Here is a 21813-nt window from a genome sequence, read left to right on the forward strand (position 1 = left end):
TATTCGGATAGATATTTTCGGTAGCAGCAGTATTTGGTGGTTTATTTTGATATTTAGAAGTGAGATATTTCATGTTTTGTAAACATTGTACAAAGATTGGATTGTGTACACATCCCATCTGGGAGCTTCCCAGTACAGCCACAGTCATTTACCATTAGCCACTGGGTTGCTAGGGAGGTTTTGTCCCATGCAAACCTTCTAAAATGAGCCAACATGGAGAAGTGAAAACACAAACACGGGTTTGCACAATCCCACACACGAAGTTCACGAGTTCCCAACAGAGTCATGCCATGCAGTTTCCTTACGATACGATCAACGAAACATCCAGAGAAATTGCAGAAATGCCTGCGTACTTGCCTGTGCTTCCCTGCAGCGCCGTGAGCTCAATCAGTGCCACCTCGTAGAACATTTTCTCAGCCTGGATGAACTGGAGCGCCTTCCCATCTGTTTATATGCAGTGAAGGATCGCGATGGCATCGGTCATTTGTTGCTGCTAAAAACAGCCTTGCCCACTGGCTCGGTTACAGCGTTTGAGTGTGTTTGTGTGTTTATGTGTGTGTGTGTGTGTGTGTGTGTGTGTGTGTGTGTGTGTGTGTGTGTGTGTGTGTGTGTGTGTGTGTGTGTGTGCGTGCACGCGCGCACGTTTTCTCTCACGCTCCTTAATGTGACCTATGGAGAACATTCCGGTCCTGACGCTCCAAAGCAGACTTGCACTCGTCGCACTAGTCGCACTTGTCACACTTGTCGCACTTGTCGGATTTTACAGGGACGACCTCTTAAACACCAAACAATACAAATGAGACGGGAAAATTCAGTGAAGCTGAGACTCTCGATGTTCTTATTAATAAATTATCACTGACTCTGAAACACTGACAGAAATAGACGAACCACAACCTGCCAGGTGAACAGAGGTGAATTTCATCCAAAATTCCATTCCATTCCATTCCAAAATGAAGACCTGTTACCAAGGTGCTGAGCCAAATCTGCAAATAGGCCCTGGCTTCTTATCGTAGATTACCTGCAAAAGAGCTTCAAAAGGAATTTAGTTTTCCAGGGAGCATGCACATTTTTTAAGTTAGTTAGAAGTTTGATAATTGTTTATGTTTCCATTAAAAGCCAACTGTGTAAAGTCTCTAAAAATAGCCGGTTTGCTTGTTTCGACGTACGGAGAGAAAAAGCATCCCGCCGCAAAGTGACACCATTGATATGTGACAAGCAAATTTGTGGATCACTTGCATAAAGAATGTGCCCAAAATAAACAGGCGCACGAGCCTCCCTGCCGAAATGCCCTAGTTAACAGCAGATCTCTCCCTCTCTCTCTCTCTCTCTCCCTCTCTCTCTCTCTCTCTCTCTCTCTCTCTCTCTCTCCCTCTCTCTCTCTCTCTCTCCAGTCTTTAGTGATTTAACCTCCCTTCCCATGTTTCCACTGCCGGTTCTTTAAAATCTGGATCTCTTCGATAAGCTGTCCAACAGGTTCAAACGGCTTTAGTTATTCAACACTGTCGTCCCTTCTGCCTTTAGTTTGACCTCGAACTGAAAACCACAACAGCTACTTTCCTTTTCTCTGTCGCCAACACAAATATTTGTTTCCCCCCCCTTATTTAATGCAATAGCGATCCACAGATCAGTTGAAGGTAAAATAGAGACAATACCCTTCAATAATGTACGATAAATAAAGGTAACGGGACACTGCGGTTAAAGTACATTAGTGATTTCTCTTGTGTTGAATAGTTCAACACTGAAGGCTATTCAAAACAATTCCCCCAAAGGGGGGCAGATTTTTGATATTGTGCGAATCTCGAGGGAGCGGTAACAGGATGACCACAAATACATCATGCTTGCGTTGACGTCTCTGAGCCACCTGGCAGCTCCGGGCAGGAACAAGGTGAGTATTATTAGGATTAGACCAAGATCAGGCCGCTACTTCTGCAGGTCACCGTTATTTTTAGCGCGGCAGGAACACAACGACACAGCGGGAGGCTCTCACACATTCCTCTCCTGGCGACTGGCGCGCTCCTCCAGGCCGGTAATGGGACCGTGTCCATTAAGCGAGGCCCCTACACAGGCACGTCGGCTCCCACGTGCCGCAAAATTCCACCGGGGGCTCAATAAAAAGAGAAGTCATGAAGTGCAGCCGGTGGCGTCGTTAGGGGCGGGCGTCGGGGGTTTTACCCCCAATGTTTTATGTATAGCCCCCAATCCAAAATAGCCCCGCAAGGAGGCCTCTGTGCTCCCTGATCGCTCCCCCTCAGACGGTACTGACTGTGGCCACGGCGTGCCAGCCATGGTACGCCTGTGATCGCTGCACAAAGCAGTGCCTTTTTATTTTACATGTACTGTAGGTTATTTTATTTTACACCGTTTCCTTATTTTACTACCCCCCCCACCCATACACACACACACCTCCCCCGAATACACGAATACAGCCACCACTTGGGCTCCTTGGATTTCTAAAATGATCCTAAAATCATCAAAAATGACTATAAAATAAGCTTTGGATGTAAAACTACAAGCTATAGATGCTATTTATGTACAGAGTCTTGCCAACAAGTGTAGTGCATCTTTTATTTGACAAATGGACACATCAAATGAGCACTTGCCGGCCAACAGTGCTTTTGGCTTTGAATGAAGGTCACCTCCAGAAACTGGCAGCTCTGATAAGAACACCGCACACTGGAACCCCGACGTCAATTCTACTATCAACTTCACCCTAATGGGTTCGTATGGACTGAAGCCACAGCACCAGCATGGAGTGCAAATATGCACAATTTCTCAACGATAAGTCGTTATTGTTTATTTTTTTAGTTTTTTTTTATAATGGTTTTGGTCCGACCGTGACCCCTGAACTTGGCGTGTGAAAGGGCTTCAGAGAATTATTTTGCCACAGAAGTCCTGTGAAACCACGAAGTTCCCATCCTGCTCTCAGCCTCAGCCTATTGACCCCTGACCTCCATTCCTCTAGGGCCGTCGCCAAGACCACAACACAACCGGCTCCGTTCTCATGCTGCTCACGAAAAACCGCTGTGGGTCAGGTGAAATCGATGGGGAAATGTCTTTCCACGTGTATTGTAAATAAAATAGAATTATTGATGAATAAAAGAGCGAAGTATCTATTAAAACGGCAGGGAATGTGCGTCACGCCAATGTGTGGGGATTTAACCCCCGCCGCGACGGGCTCGTCCTGAGAGCGCTCCCGAGATGCTCTTATTGATGCATCGGGGGCCCAGCAAATCGACCTGTTTTGGGAGACGGATAGCGAAGGGGCGAGGTCTTACGGAGGTAGATAACATGAGCCGGCCCAGTGAAGTGTTGGAGTGTCTCAGTGACTGTGAGTGGTGCCGCGGGGGTTATATATCCTGCAACGCGACACTTCTCTATTATCTTTATGCTCTATGCTGCGTGCAGCCCATTGAAGCGGCGGCGGTGCGGGGGGAGCGGGGGCACGGGAGTGCAGATTCAGGTTAATTAGCCCCCCCACCTGTTTTGTGGAGATAAGTAGCTACACATCCTCTTACAGTAAGAGACGGACACACAGACTGAGCTTCAAACAAAGTCTTATTAAGGACTCAGTTGTAGACTTTCACTCACTTCCCCCCCATTGGACACTGTACACGGCATGTTCAACCAACCACCACCTGGTGCTTGAATTTCCCATGCTGTCAAACCCTCCAATGTTTGCCTTGTGGAGAGAGAATTGCGGCTTTGACGGTTCTTTTCGAGCCCATCTCGAGAATGAAGGATACAGTTCTTTTCGGTGATGAAGAGTTCCGCAATCTGGAAATCACAAGGGAAAAGCGAAACGTCAGACAGGGGTAAATGCCGAACAACTGATTTCCCCGGAGTTCTTTGTAGTTGTTTACATGCGCGGGGTACGGAGCGATGCTGCTGTCAGTCGCAGCACGCCTCCATCTGGACGCACTTCAGTGCTCTGACGTGAGGGCAAGTGTGTCCGTGTTTATGCCGTTCCTTAATTCACTAATTTATTTCCCCACTCAGATTCTACTGTATCATAAAAAGGAAAGCATGGCTGAAAGATACTATGGTACTATGATACTACTATACTATTTTCGGCCGTGCACTGAGAGGTCTATTTTTCGCATTGGTTTCTATGGTAATACGGTGTCTGAATAATGCGCCAGGCTTCATAGGCAGCGGCATCATACATGATTTGTAGGACTGAAGCGACGGGTGTTTCTCCCGTCAGAGCCTCGCCTGCACGGGGATCACCATGACAAAGCTGTGATGGAGCTGTGCTGTCACATTTGACATTGGTCCCAGAGATAGCAAGGTTGAATCCAATGTGTTACTCTGTGTGCAATCCTGAGTGAATGAGTGATGATGCAAATGAGTCTGCAGGGTTATGCATTCATATAATGTAGTGTGGAAGCAGGACAAATTGAATGCATGCAATCAACGTAATGTATGGATGTATGAAAGAGAGAGAGAGAGAGAGAGAGAGAGAGAGAGAGAGAGAGAGAGAGAGAGAGAAAGTGAGGGACAGAGGCACGTGTGTGTGTGTGTGTGTGTGTGTGTGTGTGTGTGTGTGTGTGTGTGTGTGTGTGTGTGTGTGTGTGTGTGTGTGTGTGTGTGTCTGTGAGAGAGAGAAAGAGGAAGAGTAAGAGGTGTTCCTGTGCTCACCTGGTGCAGGCAGTTGGGCAGGGAGGTAAAGCTCTGCACGTGGGTCAGCCCCAGCAGGCAGCTGAGGAAGCAGTGCAGGGCGGCCTGGTACTCCCCTTGCTGCTGGAGCTGCTGTCCCAGCTCAAACAGGCCCTCCCTCCCCCCGGTCAGCATCCTCCCCCCGGTCCCAACCGGAGGCGGCACTTCCTCCCATCTGAGCTCCACCGGCTGCCGAAGACAAGCCCTCCTCTTTCCGCCGGGCTCCGCGGGCAGGCACGGAGAAGGAGGGAGAAGGGAAAGGAGGAAGAACAGCCGCGCCACGCAGCCCTGTCCTGAACATAAACAGAGGGGGAGTGTGAGCCTCGTCCCAGCCTCCTCGTCCGTCCACAGTCCAGAGTCAAGGACAGGTGGCGAGGAGCAGGCTGTGGGGAGGCTCAGCGGCTCACTCTGGAAACACTCAATCCTCTCCCTCCTCTTCCTCGCTGCAACGGGAGAGGAGGAGAGGGGGGGGGGGGGGTCAGGAGGGATTTTCTCTGTGAACGACGCGGCTCCGGTCCAATCGCAGAGCCAGGCATCACGCGAGTAGTCTCAGCATGCAGGAAATGAACAGAGGCTGTGGAGTCGAGTCTCTCGCTCGCTCGCTCTCTCTCTCCCTCCCTCTCTCCCTCTCTCTCTCCCCCCACTCTGGGCTAAGGCAAGTTGAACATCTTTACCTTTTGACAACGCTCACTTTGAACTGGCCTAATTCATTATGCACGTCCAATCACAGTGACGTGTTTTTTTCTGAAACAGAAATAGTAATGCAAAGCAATTATGAAAACAGAGATGGAATAAGCAGGCTTGAATAAAAGGCTGTGCTTGCATTTCTCCTGCAGTAATGTCAGCAGAAAATAAATAAATAACGTGGCTCATAAATATGATAGAGCAGCGGCTCCCAACCTTTTCGGACTCGCGGCCCACATCCGACCAGAAGTAATACGGGAGCGAAACAGTGTGTTCTCGGAGGACGTATATTTTAACAATCATATGCATTCTCATACGTAAAGTGCAGTAGTGGTAAAACAAAAAAAGAGGTGGGTTAACCTCATATCTATGGAACTTTCGAGTAACGTTCGTAATGTAAAACCAACAATAACAGGGGCACATTAATATTTACTCGCCTCATGAGGAGGCTGATGTTGCATGGCGGACACCAAATGCTTGATGTCTGGCTTAATGGACGACAGTCTCAGGCGAAGATCTGGATCAACATTCAGTTTATTCCTGTATTTCGTCTTCGATGCCACAAGCGCCGAAAAGCCAGTCTCACAGAGATACGTCGTCGGGAAAAGGCATCGGAAATCTCACAGCTCTGTCGGATAGATCGGGATCTGCGTCCTCGAAGCCCACACATGACGTTTCGATGACTTTCTTCCTGCCCCGATACTCCTTGAGTTTCATATCGAAAAATTCAAGCTGCTCGGACGCGTCTTGTTGATGTTTTGTCTCGAGGCGACGGAGCAGTTGACGTGGCTTCAGAGCTTAGTTTGATAACATCTCGGAACACACCACGCATAGCGGTAACGGTTCGTCTTCCCAACGATAAATATTCAGCGCTGTACTTTTCCCGCACCTTTTTGTCCACCTTTACTTTTCAAGTGTGCCTGATGCCAGCCAACCATCCATCTTGATTATCAAGTTCAAAAATGTACAGGCGCACGTCGACCGTGGTCCGGCTTGGACGTAGCACGCCATAACATGAGTTCCAACCGATCTATAATGATGCGTTTTTGAAGGTTTAAAAAGTAAAAAAATACCATGAAATGATTTTTTTTTTGTTTTGATTTAAAAACGTTTTTCTTGTAATTAATAATTATTTATTTGCAATACCCTCGCGGCCCATAGGTTGGGAATCGCTGTGATAAAGGCAAGGCAGAGTGTGTTTGCAAGCGTTAGGGTAGATGGGGCGCTCCTCTCCATCTGTCTCAGGACGACACGCGGTTAAGGAAGCGTCTCCTCTGGATATTTGCATTTGTTTCTCTAAAACATTCTCAAGCCAGGTGGTTTTTGCCGAGGGACTTAAAAGAAGAACGAGAGGGAGAGAGGGAGAGAGAGAGAGAGAGAGGGAGAGAGAAGACGTAGCCAGCACCTGACTCCACAAGCGATTCCAGATGACTATAAATGAGGCCTGACTCGTGCACTCGGGCCATCCGCCATACTTACATACTACTACCGCTGCCGTAGCACCACCACGGCAGCGGTTATTTCCTGGGAGGAAATAAACGACGGAACACAGAGCAAACGGCCGGTGTCGGTCAACATTAGCGTCGGCTCCAACTCGCCGAGCGGGACCAGATTTGAATGGCTGCTGAAACCCGCGGAGGCAGGTCAGGCCTGTGAGAGGTTTGAGTGGTCTGTGGCGTCGGGCTTAGGGACTAATAGCATCGAGAGAAGCTGCGGGACCTGATTATGCTGATGCAAGGATACTTTATACACTCCTGGCCCGAGGTGCCGGGGCAGACAGACAGGTGATTCTCCTCACTTTACGTCGGCATCAATAGGGGACAGCCGGGGCACCGGAGATAAATGGAGCAGAGCCTCAGACGTTATTCAGGTAGAGCGCCGCTGGCTGGCCGTCGTTACCCCGGTTCCACCCGTTCATAATTGAAAGAGAGCGGGCCCCCCTCCCCTCATTAGGAGCCGCCCGGGCCGAGAAAGGAACACGTCAGTTGTGATGGGGACGCATTAGCAGCCCTCGTCGACAGGAAACCCAACCGGCGGGGCGACTAATCATGGCCACACCCCTTCCCGTGGACCTATACTTCAAATACTGTGTTTTGATTAACAAATTCCATCACGGCCACGAGCCAGGCCGTCAACTGGAAGCCGTCACCATCGCCACTCTACTCTGATCTACATCTACTACTGAATTATGATCATAATTAATTTCAATCATTTCAATTCTTATTGTAACCGTTGCATTGGAGAGATTTTCCAAGTACTCAAAGACACTTTACAAAGCACAACATAAAAATACCAAAACAAAACTATTTTAAGTGGTAATCCGTTAGATTGTTTTGTTAAAAAAAAAATCGCATATTCAATACTTTTTTTTTAGCCGTCACATTTTAAGGAACAGCCTTTCAATGCAATTGCTTTATGTATAAGGCGCCCATATACACTGCTTCCATTATTGGTGGCGGGGTCCGCCTTTCCCGGCAAGAATGCGAAGATCAGGCACACTCAAGATGTAAAAGGCAGCCGTAGTGAATTCATATAATTTGTAAATTCAGAAAATATCCTCACCACCTCAAGACTACTAAAAACATTGACAAAAAGCCTTAACCTAACATGACGAAACCTAACATATGCCAGGACTTTTCAATTTGGTTCTGACTAGCACAAAATAAAAGCTGGTTTCTCTTTTCTCTATTGAATGGGTCTATTAAATTCAAGGTTGGGTGAGAATAGGGATATAGGGTCATACCCATAGCATGAATTTCATTCATAGATACAATTTAACTGGATATAAATATCAGCATCTGCAATCATTTCCATGGTGACAGCGAGCTCCGCCAATCAGAGACGTTGCTATTACACTTATTCATTAGTGATTTATAACTGATTATAAGTAAGTAATTATAAGTGTAGCTTCCATGACATAGCGGAAAAAAACACATTTTTTTTAAAACAAGGTTGATATCATACGGACTCGTGGCTTCTGGCTTCGACCCTCGCCTGAACTCTTTTTCGGATTTTGGAACGTGGACTTTGGCTTGGCTAGCGCTTGTTGTTGCTGTTGCCGTTGCTGCTATTTTTGCTGCTGTTGTTGTAGTTGTTTTTGCTGTTGTTTTTGTTGGTGCTGCTGGTTGTTGCTGCTTGTTGTTGTTGTTTCTGTTGTTTCATTTGTTGCTGCTGTTGTTTTTGCTGCTGTTTCTCTTGTTGCTGCTTTTTCTGTTGTGTCTGTTGTTTCCGTGCTGCTGCTGTTTTAGTTGTTGTTTCTGTTGTTGCAGCTACTGTTGTTGCTGCTATTGTTGCTGCCACTGTTGTCGCTGCTGGTGTTGCTGCTATTGTTGTTGGTTCTGTTGTTGCTGCTGCTGTTGTTTCTGTCATTGCTGCTGCTGTTGCTGCTGTTGTTGTTGCTGTTGCTGCTGTTTTTTTGTTATTGCTGCTGGTGTTGATGTTGCTGCTGCTGTTTCAGTTGTTGTTTCTGTTGTTGCGGCTACTTTTGTTGCTGCTATTGTTGCTGCTGGTGTTGTCTTTGCTGCTGCTGTTGTTGTTGTTGTTGTTGTTGTTGTTTCTGTAGCTGCTGCAATTGCTGCTGCTGCTGTTTTTGTTGCTGCTGTTGTCGCTGCTGGTGTTGTCATTGCTGCTGCTGTTGTTGTTGTTGTTGTTTCTGTAGCTGCTTCTATTGCTGCTGCTGCTGCTGTTGGTTCTGTTGTCACTGCTGCTGTTGTTTCTGTCATCACTGCTGCTGTTGCTGCTGTTGTTGTTGTTGCTGTTGCTGCTGTTGTAGTTGTTTTCTCTTGTTGCTGTTGTTGCTGCTGCAGTTGTTGCTACTGTGGTTGTAGTTGCTTTTGTTGCTGTTTTTCGTTGTTGTTTTTGTTGTATTGTTGTTGTTGCTGCTGCCTTTGTTGTTGCTGCTGTTTCAGGAGCCATTCTTTTGAAATTACCAGCTGACAACTATGTTCTTTATTTGATTGTATTTTGTTGTAAAGCACATTGTGTTTCCCTGGTATGAAATGCGCTTTATAAATAAAGTTTGACTTGACTTGACTTCTACAGGAACAAAAACAAATTATTATATACATTGCATCATATTTATGCAATTATTTATAAAACGTTTGAAACCCTTACCATAGCCAACTACAAAAACTAAAATTCTGCAGCATTTTGTTATGCATCTTGATGCAATGGCCTCATCGGTAAGGTAGTTATATTATTATAAACCTAAAAAGGGTTAAACAAAAATCCTTGACCTTATTTTAGTAGCTCTATTAATTACTGAGATATAGGGCTCTGGTCAGGGTTCGTAGGTCAATGTCTCAGTTTAGGGTCCACTGAATCTCTCAAACTTGCATGTTTCATGTTACATGTTAACCTACAGGACGAGACTTCTCCAAGAATGTGTTTGTTTTTGTTTTTTGAAAAGAGTACACGAAAAAAATATAAAATTTTATTTTATTCCGTTTAGATTGTGAATGGTCTGGGAATCTGCACGTGCCACCACAGGGTTGGATTTCTTTTACTTAGATTTTCCAATAGATTAATTTGTCTGACTAGACACCGTCGACAAATCAAGCCAGTTTGACATTCCTACACACTGCAATCTATCATGCATTCATACCGCGGGTGGTCATGCATGTCAGAAGAATGTTCGCGGAATGATGTCCAGTGGCTGCGATCAATATCACAAATGTTTTTGGAATTTAATCAAACCTCTTGATCGGTTGTCAAGGAAAACCTAAAGATAATCTGCTTTCATCATAGCTTTCACCTCTTTGAGCGTATGAAAACCTTCTCTTCGACACAGAAACTGACGGATGTCCACGGCTCAATGACGCTGGAGTGAGAATCTACCTGTAATTGGAATATTGATTGCCTGTCTCGTCGAGTTGGTCTGCAAATTCATCAGCGTGATCGGTAAACAGCGTCCGCGGCTCCCGTGTTTCAGACAAGCCGATACACCGGGCTAATCTGAATGTATGGTAAACAACGGCACGGAGGCGCTCGGGCGGAATGCAGAGCGGAGGAGAGTGGCAAGGTTGTTTCACAGCACTGCAACACAAACGGGTAAAGGCAGCGCATTAGAAATGTCATATTTCAACCCTTTCAAAGTCAAATGCATTTGTTGTGGTAAATAAACAGTATTAGTACTGAGTGACGGTGAGCGCAAACGAAAAAAATAAAATAAAAAATCCAATTATATTCAGAAATGGATTGAAGTTGTGGCCTGTTCTCTGGCGTAGGGGTTCAGGGGCCTGAGGTACATTTTTTTTGTCCCTTACTTCTGATGATCCCACAAATCTTACAGCTGGCGTAATAAACCATTTGTAGGAATAATTTATTTCGCTTGGTGCAGCAGGTTTGCTGTAGAACATTGCTCCTTTTATGTCCTTGTGACATTTCACAGTAGAGCGCATGACCCTGCATCAGCAAATACTATTTATATTTACTGCATTGTGCACATTCAGAGGCTCTTTGCAGTCCCGTCCCGGCCCAGGGGCCTCTGGCACAGGCCATTTCCCATTTTCCCTCCTCGCTGTGAGTGACAACAGCTACGCCCCTGGTTACAATGTGCCAACTCAACGGATGCGAACGGCACACAGAGCACCGCCCCTCTGTTCTTCTTCACAACCCAACCGAGAGATTTTATCACCTTGTGGTCTGTACAGCTTTAGGAGCCTATAGATGGTTTTTTTTTTTTTTTTTTTTTAAACCCTGGCCTGTCCTCTTAACGTGTAGCTCCAGCACGGTGCATCGTACCCTCCGGATCCAACCCTCTGGACTTACACCTCGGCACCGCCTTCCACACCTGGTCTGGTTCGAAGCCGCCCTTTTAAGATCGGGCTCCATCACTTTTACGCGCTTGGCCCCCGGAGAGGCACTTTATGACCTCCGTGTAATCAGCAGTAAATGCTGCCGCCATCTGTCTCTTTTCACTCAATTATCTGACCCAGTGGCTTTTACTGACGAACACCGTCCCGGTAAATACAGTAAGGCAAGTCCTGCGGCTGCACATCATTCCACACTGTTCATCATTTCTGGAGTCTTTTTTTTCTGGTCAATAAAGATTTTCCCTTGAACTGTAAACAGCAAATTCATTAAGAATAAATCAACTTGGATAACATATGACTACATCTGTCGGCCCCTTATTACCTTTCCTCATTATCGTTTCATTCGGAAAAGGCTCACAAACCGCTTCCGCCCGATGTCCAAATTATGCTCAGTGAGAGTTTTACACATGTTCATCATGAATACAAATGGTTGTTTTTGATTGTTTATGTATTTTGGATGTCGATCCGTTTGATTTTGTTCATTAACAAGAATGCTATCTGTATCACTTGAGGAAAGCCCTCACATCTTCCTCTCCACTACAGCGCCCCCCTGTGGATCATTCAGATGCTTCACAGTTCAACGATGGACTTCTCCATGCAGGTCACATTTTTCATGTGTTAAAACAAAGCATGGAAAACAGTATCATTATGGGTAAGTTTATGCTTGTTTGACGAAACATTTGCACATTCCTGCACAAACTTTACAGCTTTATTAAAATAAATAAATAAATAAAATAAAATAACAAAATACAAAAACAGCCTTATTTTATTCTTATATATTTTACTTATTGTTTTACATTTATGTTTGATGTATGCACCGTACACCAAGACAAATTCCTTGTACGTGTACATTTATTTGGCAATAAAGACGATTCTGATTCTGATTAAGGTTAAGCTTAACCTTAAGTGAATGTAACATACCACACTTGACAAAGATAATGATCTTTATTGTTTTCAAGGTAAATATTGTAAATTTGTCCCACATATTTCAGGATGCGTTTTTCTGATGGCATGGGAGCGTTAATTGTTAAAAAATGAACTGGGGCTTGTTTACCGTAATAAAGGATTATTGCATCAGTTATATGGAGGGTACCATTTACCCTCATTCAGAGGGTATGATTTCTTATTTAGATGGTTTCAAAGCAAAACACTGCATGCAACCCTTGCACTTATCCATTTCTAGTACATCCCGATTTTAAATGTCCGCACTGCTCTCACGCCACTTTCTTTTTGAACTGGTCACGGGACTGTGAGTGGAGAGCAGCAAACAAACGTTCACTGGGAACGTGGTCATTAACATAGCCATAGGTGACAGATCACAACCTTGGTGCTTCTCCTTCCCACCACCTGCCTTGCTCCACAGGTCCCCGGTCGCGCTGTGCGGCGCTTCATTAACAGTAGGCACTCGCCTCTCTTTGCCTGTTATTTTCCACCAACGCTTGCCCCCACCAGTCTAATTCAGGGCTGCGATGATTACAGGCACTTCACGTCAAGGATCTCTGCAGGAGAAGGCCATCGGAAAACTAATCCTATTAGGGCAGAATTACCGCAATCCAGCTGAGATGTATTTACAGCACAAATAAAGAATAATAAACATTCGGTTTAGTGCCTGAGCATAAGCTGGCATGCTGACAAAGCATCTAAACTTACGGTAATCAACCTCTCGAGGCAGTTTAGAAATGTGATGCTGACAAATTCAAAACGGCGTTTTGGAAAATACGTCGTATCTCAGTAATTCTCACCTGGTCTCGATGATATTTCATGTTCGTGGTGATGTATTAACAAATTTCATAAGCCGTTCGGCTGCAGCCGGGTCCCTACTCAACATGCATTTGCTTATGCGTGTCATCATTACCGGTACCGCCGAAGGAACCGAGGGGGCACGATCATTTCCTATCCTCGGAGACAATTAATGACGTTGCCATGCCAACTGGCTGTTGTCTGACTAGATGTGGGACACTGGTCGCGGGGTCGACCTCCAAGAGAAATGCAAATTGGCCACACAGCGTCTGCCAACCAGGGTCAAGTGTTAACAGGACACCTGGCTGTTCCGGCTCGGCCTCGGCGGGCTCGTCCTTTCATCGCTCCCTTCCTCCCTCCGCCCCCCCCCCGCCCCGGGCGCTCCTTCTGCGTCATCACGCAGGTGCGAGCCTCCCTCATCAATGCTGATTTGGATGATTTCTCCCGATTAGGGTGACCGAGTGGAAAAATAATGATCGGATCTTTCATGGGAGCCTTTCATGGCGACGCTGAAGGGCCCCCCTGATTTCTTCAATATGAGGCTGATGACGGCTAAATAGAGCAGAGCAGGAGAGGACAGGCAGCTGCCCGGTCCCCGAATCTTGGGAAGTGGAAAGGGGTTTTTGGAGTGAAGCTGTGGGGCTGCGCCCTCATCACCTGCAGTTCCCCTTCTCTCCACTAAGAGTCTGAGTTGAGCCATAGTCCACAGAGGCCATAATAATCTGTTTATAACCCCTCTACTTATCAAACTGATTATACTACTTTTGTACCGGAATTCACAGAGTGCAGGACATGGGTTTGGAAGTGAAAATCACATAAATTACAAGAAAAGAGGAATACGTAAAACCATTTGTACATTTCGCTTGAATATAAGAATAATTCGGCGGCAATGGGAACAGCCTCAAAGCAATTGCTCTCTGACTAATGGGCCTGTTTCCACCCAACGAAAAAGCCCCGGTGCTTTTAGAAATGAAATGTTCTAATTCAATTGGTCTTCATTCGCAGATCTGCCAAAGCGACTGTCAAATTCTCACCAGTGAAAATGATTTAAAATATGTTTAATGGAGCCGGCGCGCGCAGTGCAATGCATCCAATTGATGGGCGAGTCCTCGGTGCATTTCAGGCTAATACGCTGTAACTAATCTGCTTCAGATGCTTTTATGCGCAAGATTTTTGTGTTTATTGTGACAGATTACCCAAATCAACAGATGGCACCGCAGTGTTTAATGAACGAAAAAAAAAAAGAAAAAAGGATGGCATTGTTATAATATGGTAAACTTTGGTCAAATTATGACTTTCATGATGATGGACATAAAAAAAATAAAAATTTAAGAGAAAGTCAGGAGATATGCTGGTACATTTTCTTCCGTCCGCTGCATTAAATAAACAATCGTTAAAATAAATATATGTTCCGGGGGTTGAGCGAAGGGCAGTGATGAGATTAAAGGTTAAGAGTTGCCGGTTCCTGTGCTCGACGACCCTCAGAGCGTCTCGGTGACCGCGCGGAGCCACCGCCCTCGGGGGGGGGGGGGGGGGGGCGCGAGTTCCGAGTCACGGTCAATCAACCTCGGATCCGGAGAAACACTTCGCTTTATGATAACTCAATAAGGAGCGGATTATGGAAGGGCGGGAGGAGGCCATGGGCCGCGGGAAACACCCAACAGTAAATGTTTATGTGTCATATCTCATCGCGCGGAATTCTGAAACCTAATTTCTTGAGGGCTACTCAAGAAAACCCGGGGATGGGGAGACAGTTAAATTTAATTGATTGGAAAATTTGGTCTTCTTTCTTTTTTTTTTTTTTTCTTTCAATGCGGTGGGATCGGTGCGACTGTACATACGTTGCCGTGGTGGGAATTATTTGATGCACTTTTACATGCGAGTGGTTTCGATGGAAATTGGCTCATCGCTCGATAGAGCTGCGAGCTCTCTGCTGATGACATTTCCATTAAGGACGGCGCGTCTATGTTTATTGATCCCGCTTCGCTCGGCCCTTTAATTTTCTCTTAATGCAACACAGTTTCTAGCCAACTAGGTGGGAGTGCGAAGTCCAGACTTTATGGATTGTCTTTATGGCAAATCTGTCGCGGCGGTAAATTGTGCTGATGAAGCACATATCGGTCCATATTTGTGTAGTTTAAAGAAAACTCAATAAGTTAATGATTAGGAAGAATAGAATCACTGCAGCGGTGGATCACATTTTTTGACAATCTTTGATAATACTACGATTAAAAAAGCAAAGCTGAAAATAAAGCTCTTTCCGATAAAGGATTTTTTTTCCAGGCCTAGGATGTCATTGTAAAATGTAGATCTTCCATATCCACCAATGAAACACAGACGAGAATTTTTTTTCTCTGCGGTTTCTGACTTCCTGTTTTCTGTGCCAAGGCAAGCTGTATTTTCTTTCTTTTTTTTGGGTTGTTCTGGTGTTAACAGACAGCTCCTGCCACATGATGCCCGTGAATCGACAGTAAATTCGATCAAACAGTGTATGAGCAGGTCTGCTGATGAGGTGTAATTGGGTTAGTGTGGCCCTGAACATGTTTTTCCCTCATGGCTCGGGAAACCGTTGACGCATGAGAATACCTCAGTTGAATTATCCGAATTAGCCTAATGGAAACGAGGATTGCATTAGCGAGGGGAACAGCTCATATCCCCCCCCAAAAAAACACAAGAAAGTTAAACCAGTGGAGGATTGACACCATGTGGACAAAAGGTCCATTTTAGTGCGTAAGTAGAATCTCTTTTTTTGGATTGCTACTAGAAAGCAGCTTTTGGTATGCTGCACCTGGAGGTTCACATCTGCCAAGCTTCCATTACGAGATAATAATTAGAACGGCATTCGAGAAGGAGCACCCTGCTCCAAGAACAGATTATTTACTGAGACGTCAAAGTCTGGAGGATTTCATCATGGGCGATAAACAGCCAGGGTCACGTCCTTCACTGGAGAAATATGTCAACTTGTCTGCGAGCCGTCATATTAATAACACCCGCGGGCACACACACACACACACACACACACACACGCGCACACGCGCACACGCGCACACGCGCACACACGCACACACACACACACACACACACACACACACACACACACACACAAATAGCTCATGAGGCTCACACACAAAAGTCTTGGCTCCAGTTAAACCATCTCGACTGGTTCTAAGCCGAACCGATGTGTGCATCCATCTTGGCCTAAATATACAGTATAGCTGCAAAGCACTGAGAAAATAGCGGGATTTGACTTAATTGAATAATAGCAAATTTTTTTTCTGCAATATTATTTTTTGCTTGACTTGGTCAGTGTGGTCTGCTGTATTTGGTTACATTATGAGACTGAGACTACTTTTGAGAGAAATCATTGTTTCAATGATACACTTCTTTTTCACTTAGTTCTGTGTGTTGAAACAGAATTTATTTCCCGCCTTCAGTCCCAAACACCAATCTCCAACTTCCCTTCTGTCGTGAGGCCTTGAGCAATGAATTTGGAGACAAATTAAAATAAAGTTGGAGCGTAAACAGTGTGTCTGCTGAATGAATCATGCCGGCCCATTCAAGGAGAATGAATGGCGTGATCGGCACGGTGATTTACGGCGTTTGCCATCATTCTTCGCCGATAATTTAGCCGGCGTCCGATGCCTCTGTACCCTCCTCTACACACCTTAGAAAAAAAAAAAAAAAAAAAAAAAAATGGCACTTTAACTGTTTTGATCTGGACGTGACACCCGTAAAGCATGTCCGATGAGGGCGCCATGGCGGGGAGCGCGGTTGGGAGGGCCTCCCATGGGAAATCTAGACGTTTGTTTGGCGGGAAACAGGAGGCGTAAACAAATGGCAGGCGGGGGGGGATTTACAGCCCGCTGAAACCTACATCTCCGTGCGGGGGGGGGGACAATTCCAGCCGGGCGGCAATGGTTCATCGTGACAGTTCTCCGCCAAGGGGAATCGAAGAGGGGCCAACCCCCCAACACTGACGGCAGCCTCGGCTAAATATGAGCTACGCCTGCTTTAGTTTTATGCATGCGGAAACATATTTGTTTCGTAAAAACGAAGAGTTCGTTGCATACGGGCCTAAAAAGAACATTATCATCCCGGCCAGAACATATTTAGTCCCCCGGCCTCCCGATGCCGTTGAGGGAACGAGCATCTGTTTGATCGTCAACCCGCGAGAGCGGTCCTCCGTCGCTTCGCCCTGCGACGTTCAAGCCCCCGCGTTTTAGGCGATTAAGGAAACACGCGGGGATATTGATCTACGATCTTACACCTCACAGCTCCCATCTGGGTATCCTCCGGGGGATACAGCAGCTAACAAGAGATATTTCGGTGTCGTGTTACAAAATAAGATTTACCGGCGTTACTCGGTGTCCTCAAAAAGTTAAACCGCCTCAATCAATGCACGACACCTGTCAAGTAAATAAAAACCCCCATGTGTTTGGCTCAGCAATAATGCTGACCAGAGAAAAACATGTGTCCTTTAATTGCTTATATACAGCAGGTGAAATGAAAGTAGGCTGCAGAGCCTCACACACATTAATTTGATTCCCTGGATGTAAAACAAAGCGTCGGGCATGAAATGACATTACTACATGTATTGTGTCCCATGCTGTACATTATTACACGGAATCGCTCATGCATTCATTTTTTTATAGTGGGATTCTCCGACTATAATGCTCAGCTACTGCTTTTAATCTGTGCTAGTACGCTGTTTTACCGTGAGCTAATAAAACAGAAAATTTATCTGCAAGCTCCCGGCAGTTTCCTTCCAGGAAAGAATGTGCGGGGCAAATTGTAAAAAAAAAAAATCTGGGCTAATTACCTTGCAATATTGCTTTTATTACTGGAGGATGTATCCAGACCACATGCTGTTTACTGTTCCAATTTCATCGCTCCATAACAGAAGTGGAAAATTATACCCATGAAACAAATAGAAAAATAGCCAGGAAAGACCAGTCCAGAGTCAGCCCTCAGACATCAGTGCCGAATGTGTCTTGTGCAACCCCGTATCACACATTTTCATTCTCATAGTCATGAAAATTAATCTATTGAATCGTGTGCCGGAGAACGATTGTCCCACCTTTTTGTGCTATAAAGTACATAACAATTTTCATAGACTTTAGAAGCAGGGAGTGTGGAATTTAACCCCTAGAAACACATGCATGTCGTTTGTTCACCCATACCTTCTTTTCCTTTTAGGTTTATAATATTATGACTACCTTACCCATGAGGCCATTGCATAAAGATGCATAACAAAATGGCACAGAATTGTATTTTTTGTAGTTTCTAGGATTAGGGTTAATGTTCGGGTTTGAAGCGTTTATAAATAATTGTGTAAATATTAAACAATGTATATAATAATTTATTTTTGCTCCTGTAGAAGCCACAAGTCTGTATGATATTAACCTTGTTTTAAGAATAACATGTTTTATTCATGATGTCATGGAGTACATACAGTACCCATAATCCTAAGTGCAACAGCGACGTTACTCTCATTAGTGGAGGTCGCTGTTCCAATTTATTCAGATTCTCTATAACCATGCAGGAGAGTTAACATCATATCCAGACTTCTTTATTGATTTGCCTCCTTTTCAGGGCGTAAAATTGCCTTCAGTGGCTAATTAAAATGAATTTAATCTCCAACAAAACCGTTTTTACTCATGGGCTCAGGTATAATTAATTTATTTCTGTGCTAGAAAACAAAGCACCTGATTGCCCTTTGTTAGAAATTGGAGTCTGTGATTTATACTTTATTAGATGCACAAACGCTTCATCCATCCTGGCAACAACCATATATCCCAGAGCGCCACGGAGCTGAGGCAATCTTTGTTGATTAATTCTTCATCAGGATGGAACAGGCAATTCCGGGTACTAGCCTACCCCCTTCAAGTCTTCAATAGTCTCTTAAAGCCATACATTGATACTCTGTAAGGTCCAGTGGCGCTTTACCTTCTCGCGTGAGATCGCCGGGGATGAGTCGAGCACTTGCACTGTATTCAACTTATCCCACTTGATTTATTCTACCTCTGGTGGAGCAGGAACATCACAGCGAGGCGTCGTCTCCAAAGCAGCGTGAGGTGCATTAATCTTTCAAGTCCCTGCCAACTCACTCGCCTGTGTGTGGTGGTGAGGGAGCACATGGCTTCGGTCTGATTAACTCCATGTCAGAAGGGACTGAGCTCACCAGGAAGACCCCAAAGCCCAAGGGAACCTTCACTTTGCCCACAGCGGAGAGCGAAATAAGATTCCCACATATTTCCAGGCTTCACTCTTCCAGGTTTAATCCCTGTGTAATAACACACCACCTGGACTGTCCCGGTCTCATCATGTGTTCCCAACATTTTTTTCCCCCTCAACAGAGACGCCCTACGTCTACAGTATATCAAAGCTGATCCCCCCCATTTAAAAGACACTGTACATCTTTCATATTTCAACAGTTTTTATTTTCAAGGAAGAGAGAGCAAACTATTAAGGATACAAAACACATTATAACATTTATCCTTGGATTATATTAAGTATATATTTGAGCTCTCATGTGTTTTTTTAAACCAATATTTGTGCATCAAAAAACATTTGCTTCAAGTCAACTAAGCATTGCAACCCCCCTTGCGATCTCTCATTTTGGGTGTATAGCACCCCAGGTTGGGAATCACTGGTTTAGGGAATCGTATTTATGCGTATTCCCAAACCTAATTATGTTGAGGGAAAGGTGTTAGTTATGTTAAACCTATAAAGCCCTTGGGTCCGCTTACCTCACCTAACCGAACCCTAACTGTCAACTCTACAAAACCGCCATTGGTGAAATATTTCCTAATTGTTATTTATACATGTGTCTAAAGCACATGTTCCTGTATCTGTGATGTTGGATTTAATTTGATGGGGTTAGGGTCCTTAGGGCAATGCCATCTGCGAACTGCCAAAGCATTGCAATTTGAAATTATGTCATGGGGTGATTTTACAGCATCCCTTAAAGGAGCGTATGGGATATGTGCTTTCACTGTCTGAGGGCTTCTGAGGAACTACTGACTATTATGGCTTGAAAATGTATCACCAGTGGTACCTTGTGGATAAGGACTGAAACGTCAGTGTGTTACTTCGTTGAATCGTTGAGCTTAGCATATTGCTAACTTGGCTGGCGCCTGGTCGACAGACTCAGCACTCAAGAGAAGTCAGTCTTTAAAGACATCCACAGTCTGCATGAGGACTTGAAGAAGAAGGATGAACTGTGCATCTGACCTCGATCGCACATCTCCTGCTCCATGTCCTTGGCTGTGATCGGACCGGACTTTGACACCACTCTCCCTTGGCCCTGATCTATTCTTGTTGTGGGTGAGTTAGGTCCATCTGATGCCCCTCTGGCTGTGATAGAGGAGCCATGGCATTGAGGGCACCGAGACGCTCTCTACCGCCGCCAGCCTTGTCTCCACCACTGCCAGCCGCATCTCTACTGCCGCCAGTCTCTCCTCCTCTTGTTTCATGCCTGGGCGGTTGTGTTCCATCCATCAGCAAGGGAAGCACGCTGCCCTCCACCGTGGTCAGTCCTCTCTTCACAATGCAGGAGCCCCGCCTCGCTCCTCTGTTGGTGTGCACCCTGGGACATCCTCCGAAGCGGCGGCAGAAAACAGTCCTGCTGGCTGTCTCCCTGCTGGTCGCTGGGTCATCCATTGTCCTTCATGTCCAGTTCAACAGGTGCCGCACTTCCTGCCACCTGGGTGCATGCATCGAGGACATTAACATCGCCATCCCACACCTGCTTAGCCATCACCAGTCAGTCTCTGCTGTTGTGATGCATGTGGGCACCAATGACCCGAGAAGATTTAGTCGGCCTCATTAACAGTGTTTTGAATACGAACAAACAGTGCATTGTGACAGGCCCACTGACCTCCCCCTGTTTCTGTGATGTAAAGCCTAGCTGATTGCGAGAGCTGCACATCTGGCTGAAGGGCTACTGCTGCAACAGAGGCATCCCCTACGTGGACAACTTCACCACCTTCTACAATAGACTGGATCTTTTTAAGGACATTCCCCTCCATCCAAACCATGAAGGATCCCAACTACTTTCCATAAACATTGGACTCACACTGCTCTCCTGCAATGCATTCACCACCTGAAGGTCAGTGAGTCCCACACACCCATTCACTGTTCCTCCTCCTTCCCCTACTCCTGCATCCCACTCAGCTCTCCTAAAAGAGGACTGGTATGCCTTCCACTATAACCACCATAATTTCCTTTCATAAACCTATGGTAGCATGCTCATTATTACGCCCCCTTACTGCTAACCATAAAAATATAATTTGAGTTCCTAAACAACCTCTGTTACCTTCTGCTGCTGCTATCTGTAAACCTGTAAACGTTGGTCTTTTAAACATCAGATTTCTAACTAACAAATCATTTTTTTGTCATGATTTTATTACTTTTAATAATTAGGATTTTTTTTTATCATCACACAGACTTGGTTAAGTCAGGGAGACCGCAGTCCCCTTATCGAAGCAAACCCCCTTAAGTTTACATTTCTCTACCAACCCAGGCTCTCGGGCAGGGGAAAGAGGGTTGCTGTTATCTGTAGAAACATACCATTTCACATAGCAGTTTTGCATCATCACCATCGCCACCATCGCCCCCAACCCCTAACTACAGAAGATGACGGGGGAGGCTGATCCCGAGGCATTCCTCGCCAACTGTGACCTGATGGCCGAGGTGGCCGGCTGGTCGGACTGCGAGCAGGCGTGGCGGCTCGTTCCCCTCCTCTCGGGAGAAGCCCAGCTTGCAGCACCTGCCCTTCCCCCGGAGCAGTGGACGAGCTATGCTGTCGTCCAGAGGGCGGTGATAGAAATCTGCATTCCTAGCTGAGTGCATTGCCACCAGCCAGCCTCCCTCCAAGCCGCCATAGCCCTCTCCGAGGACCATGCGCACAACTCCGCCT

General features: G+C 45.7%; 1 protein-coding gene across 1 annotated transcript in view; it reads right to left on the reverse strand.

The window, feature by feature from the left end:
* Positions 1 to 20555, reverse strand: part of cUnh14orf180 (chromosome Un C14orf180 homolog) — a gene marked incomplete at its 5' end in the record, with an annotated part of 31454 nt that extends 10899 nt beyond the window's left edge. The window contains 4 exons of the mRNA XM_080012014.1: positions 358 to 444; positions 3744 to 3774; positions 4639 to 5099; positions 20297 to 20555. Of these exons, the coding sequence (XP_079868140.1) occupies positions 358 to 444; positions 3744 to 3774; positions 4639 to 5099; positions 20297 to 20555 (838 nt within the window). The remainder of the gene's footprint in view (positions 1 to 357; positions 445 to 3743; positions 3775 to 4638; positions 5100 to 20296) is intronic.
* Between the last annotated feature and the right edge of the window lie 1258 nt (positions 20556 to 21813).

Source organism: Zeus faber (genome assembly GCF_960531495.2).
Source record: "Zeus faber genome assembly, chromosome: 13".
NCBI lineage: Eukaryota > Metazoa > Chordata > Actinopteri > Zeiformes > Zeidae > Zeus > Zeus faber.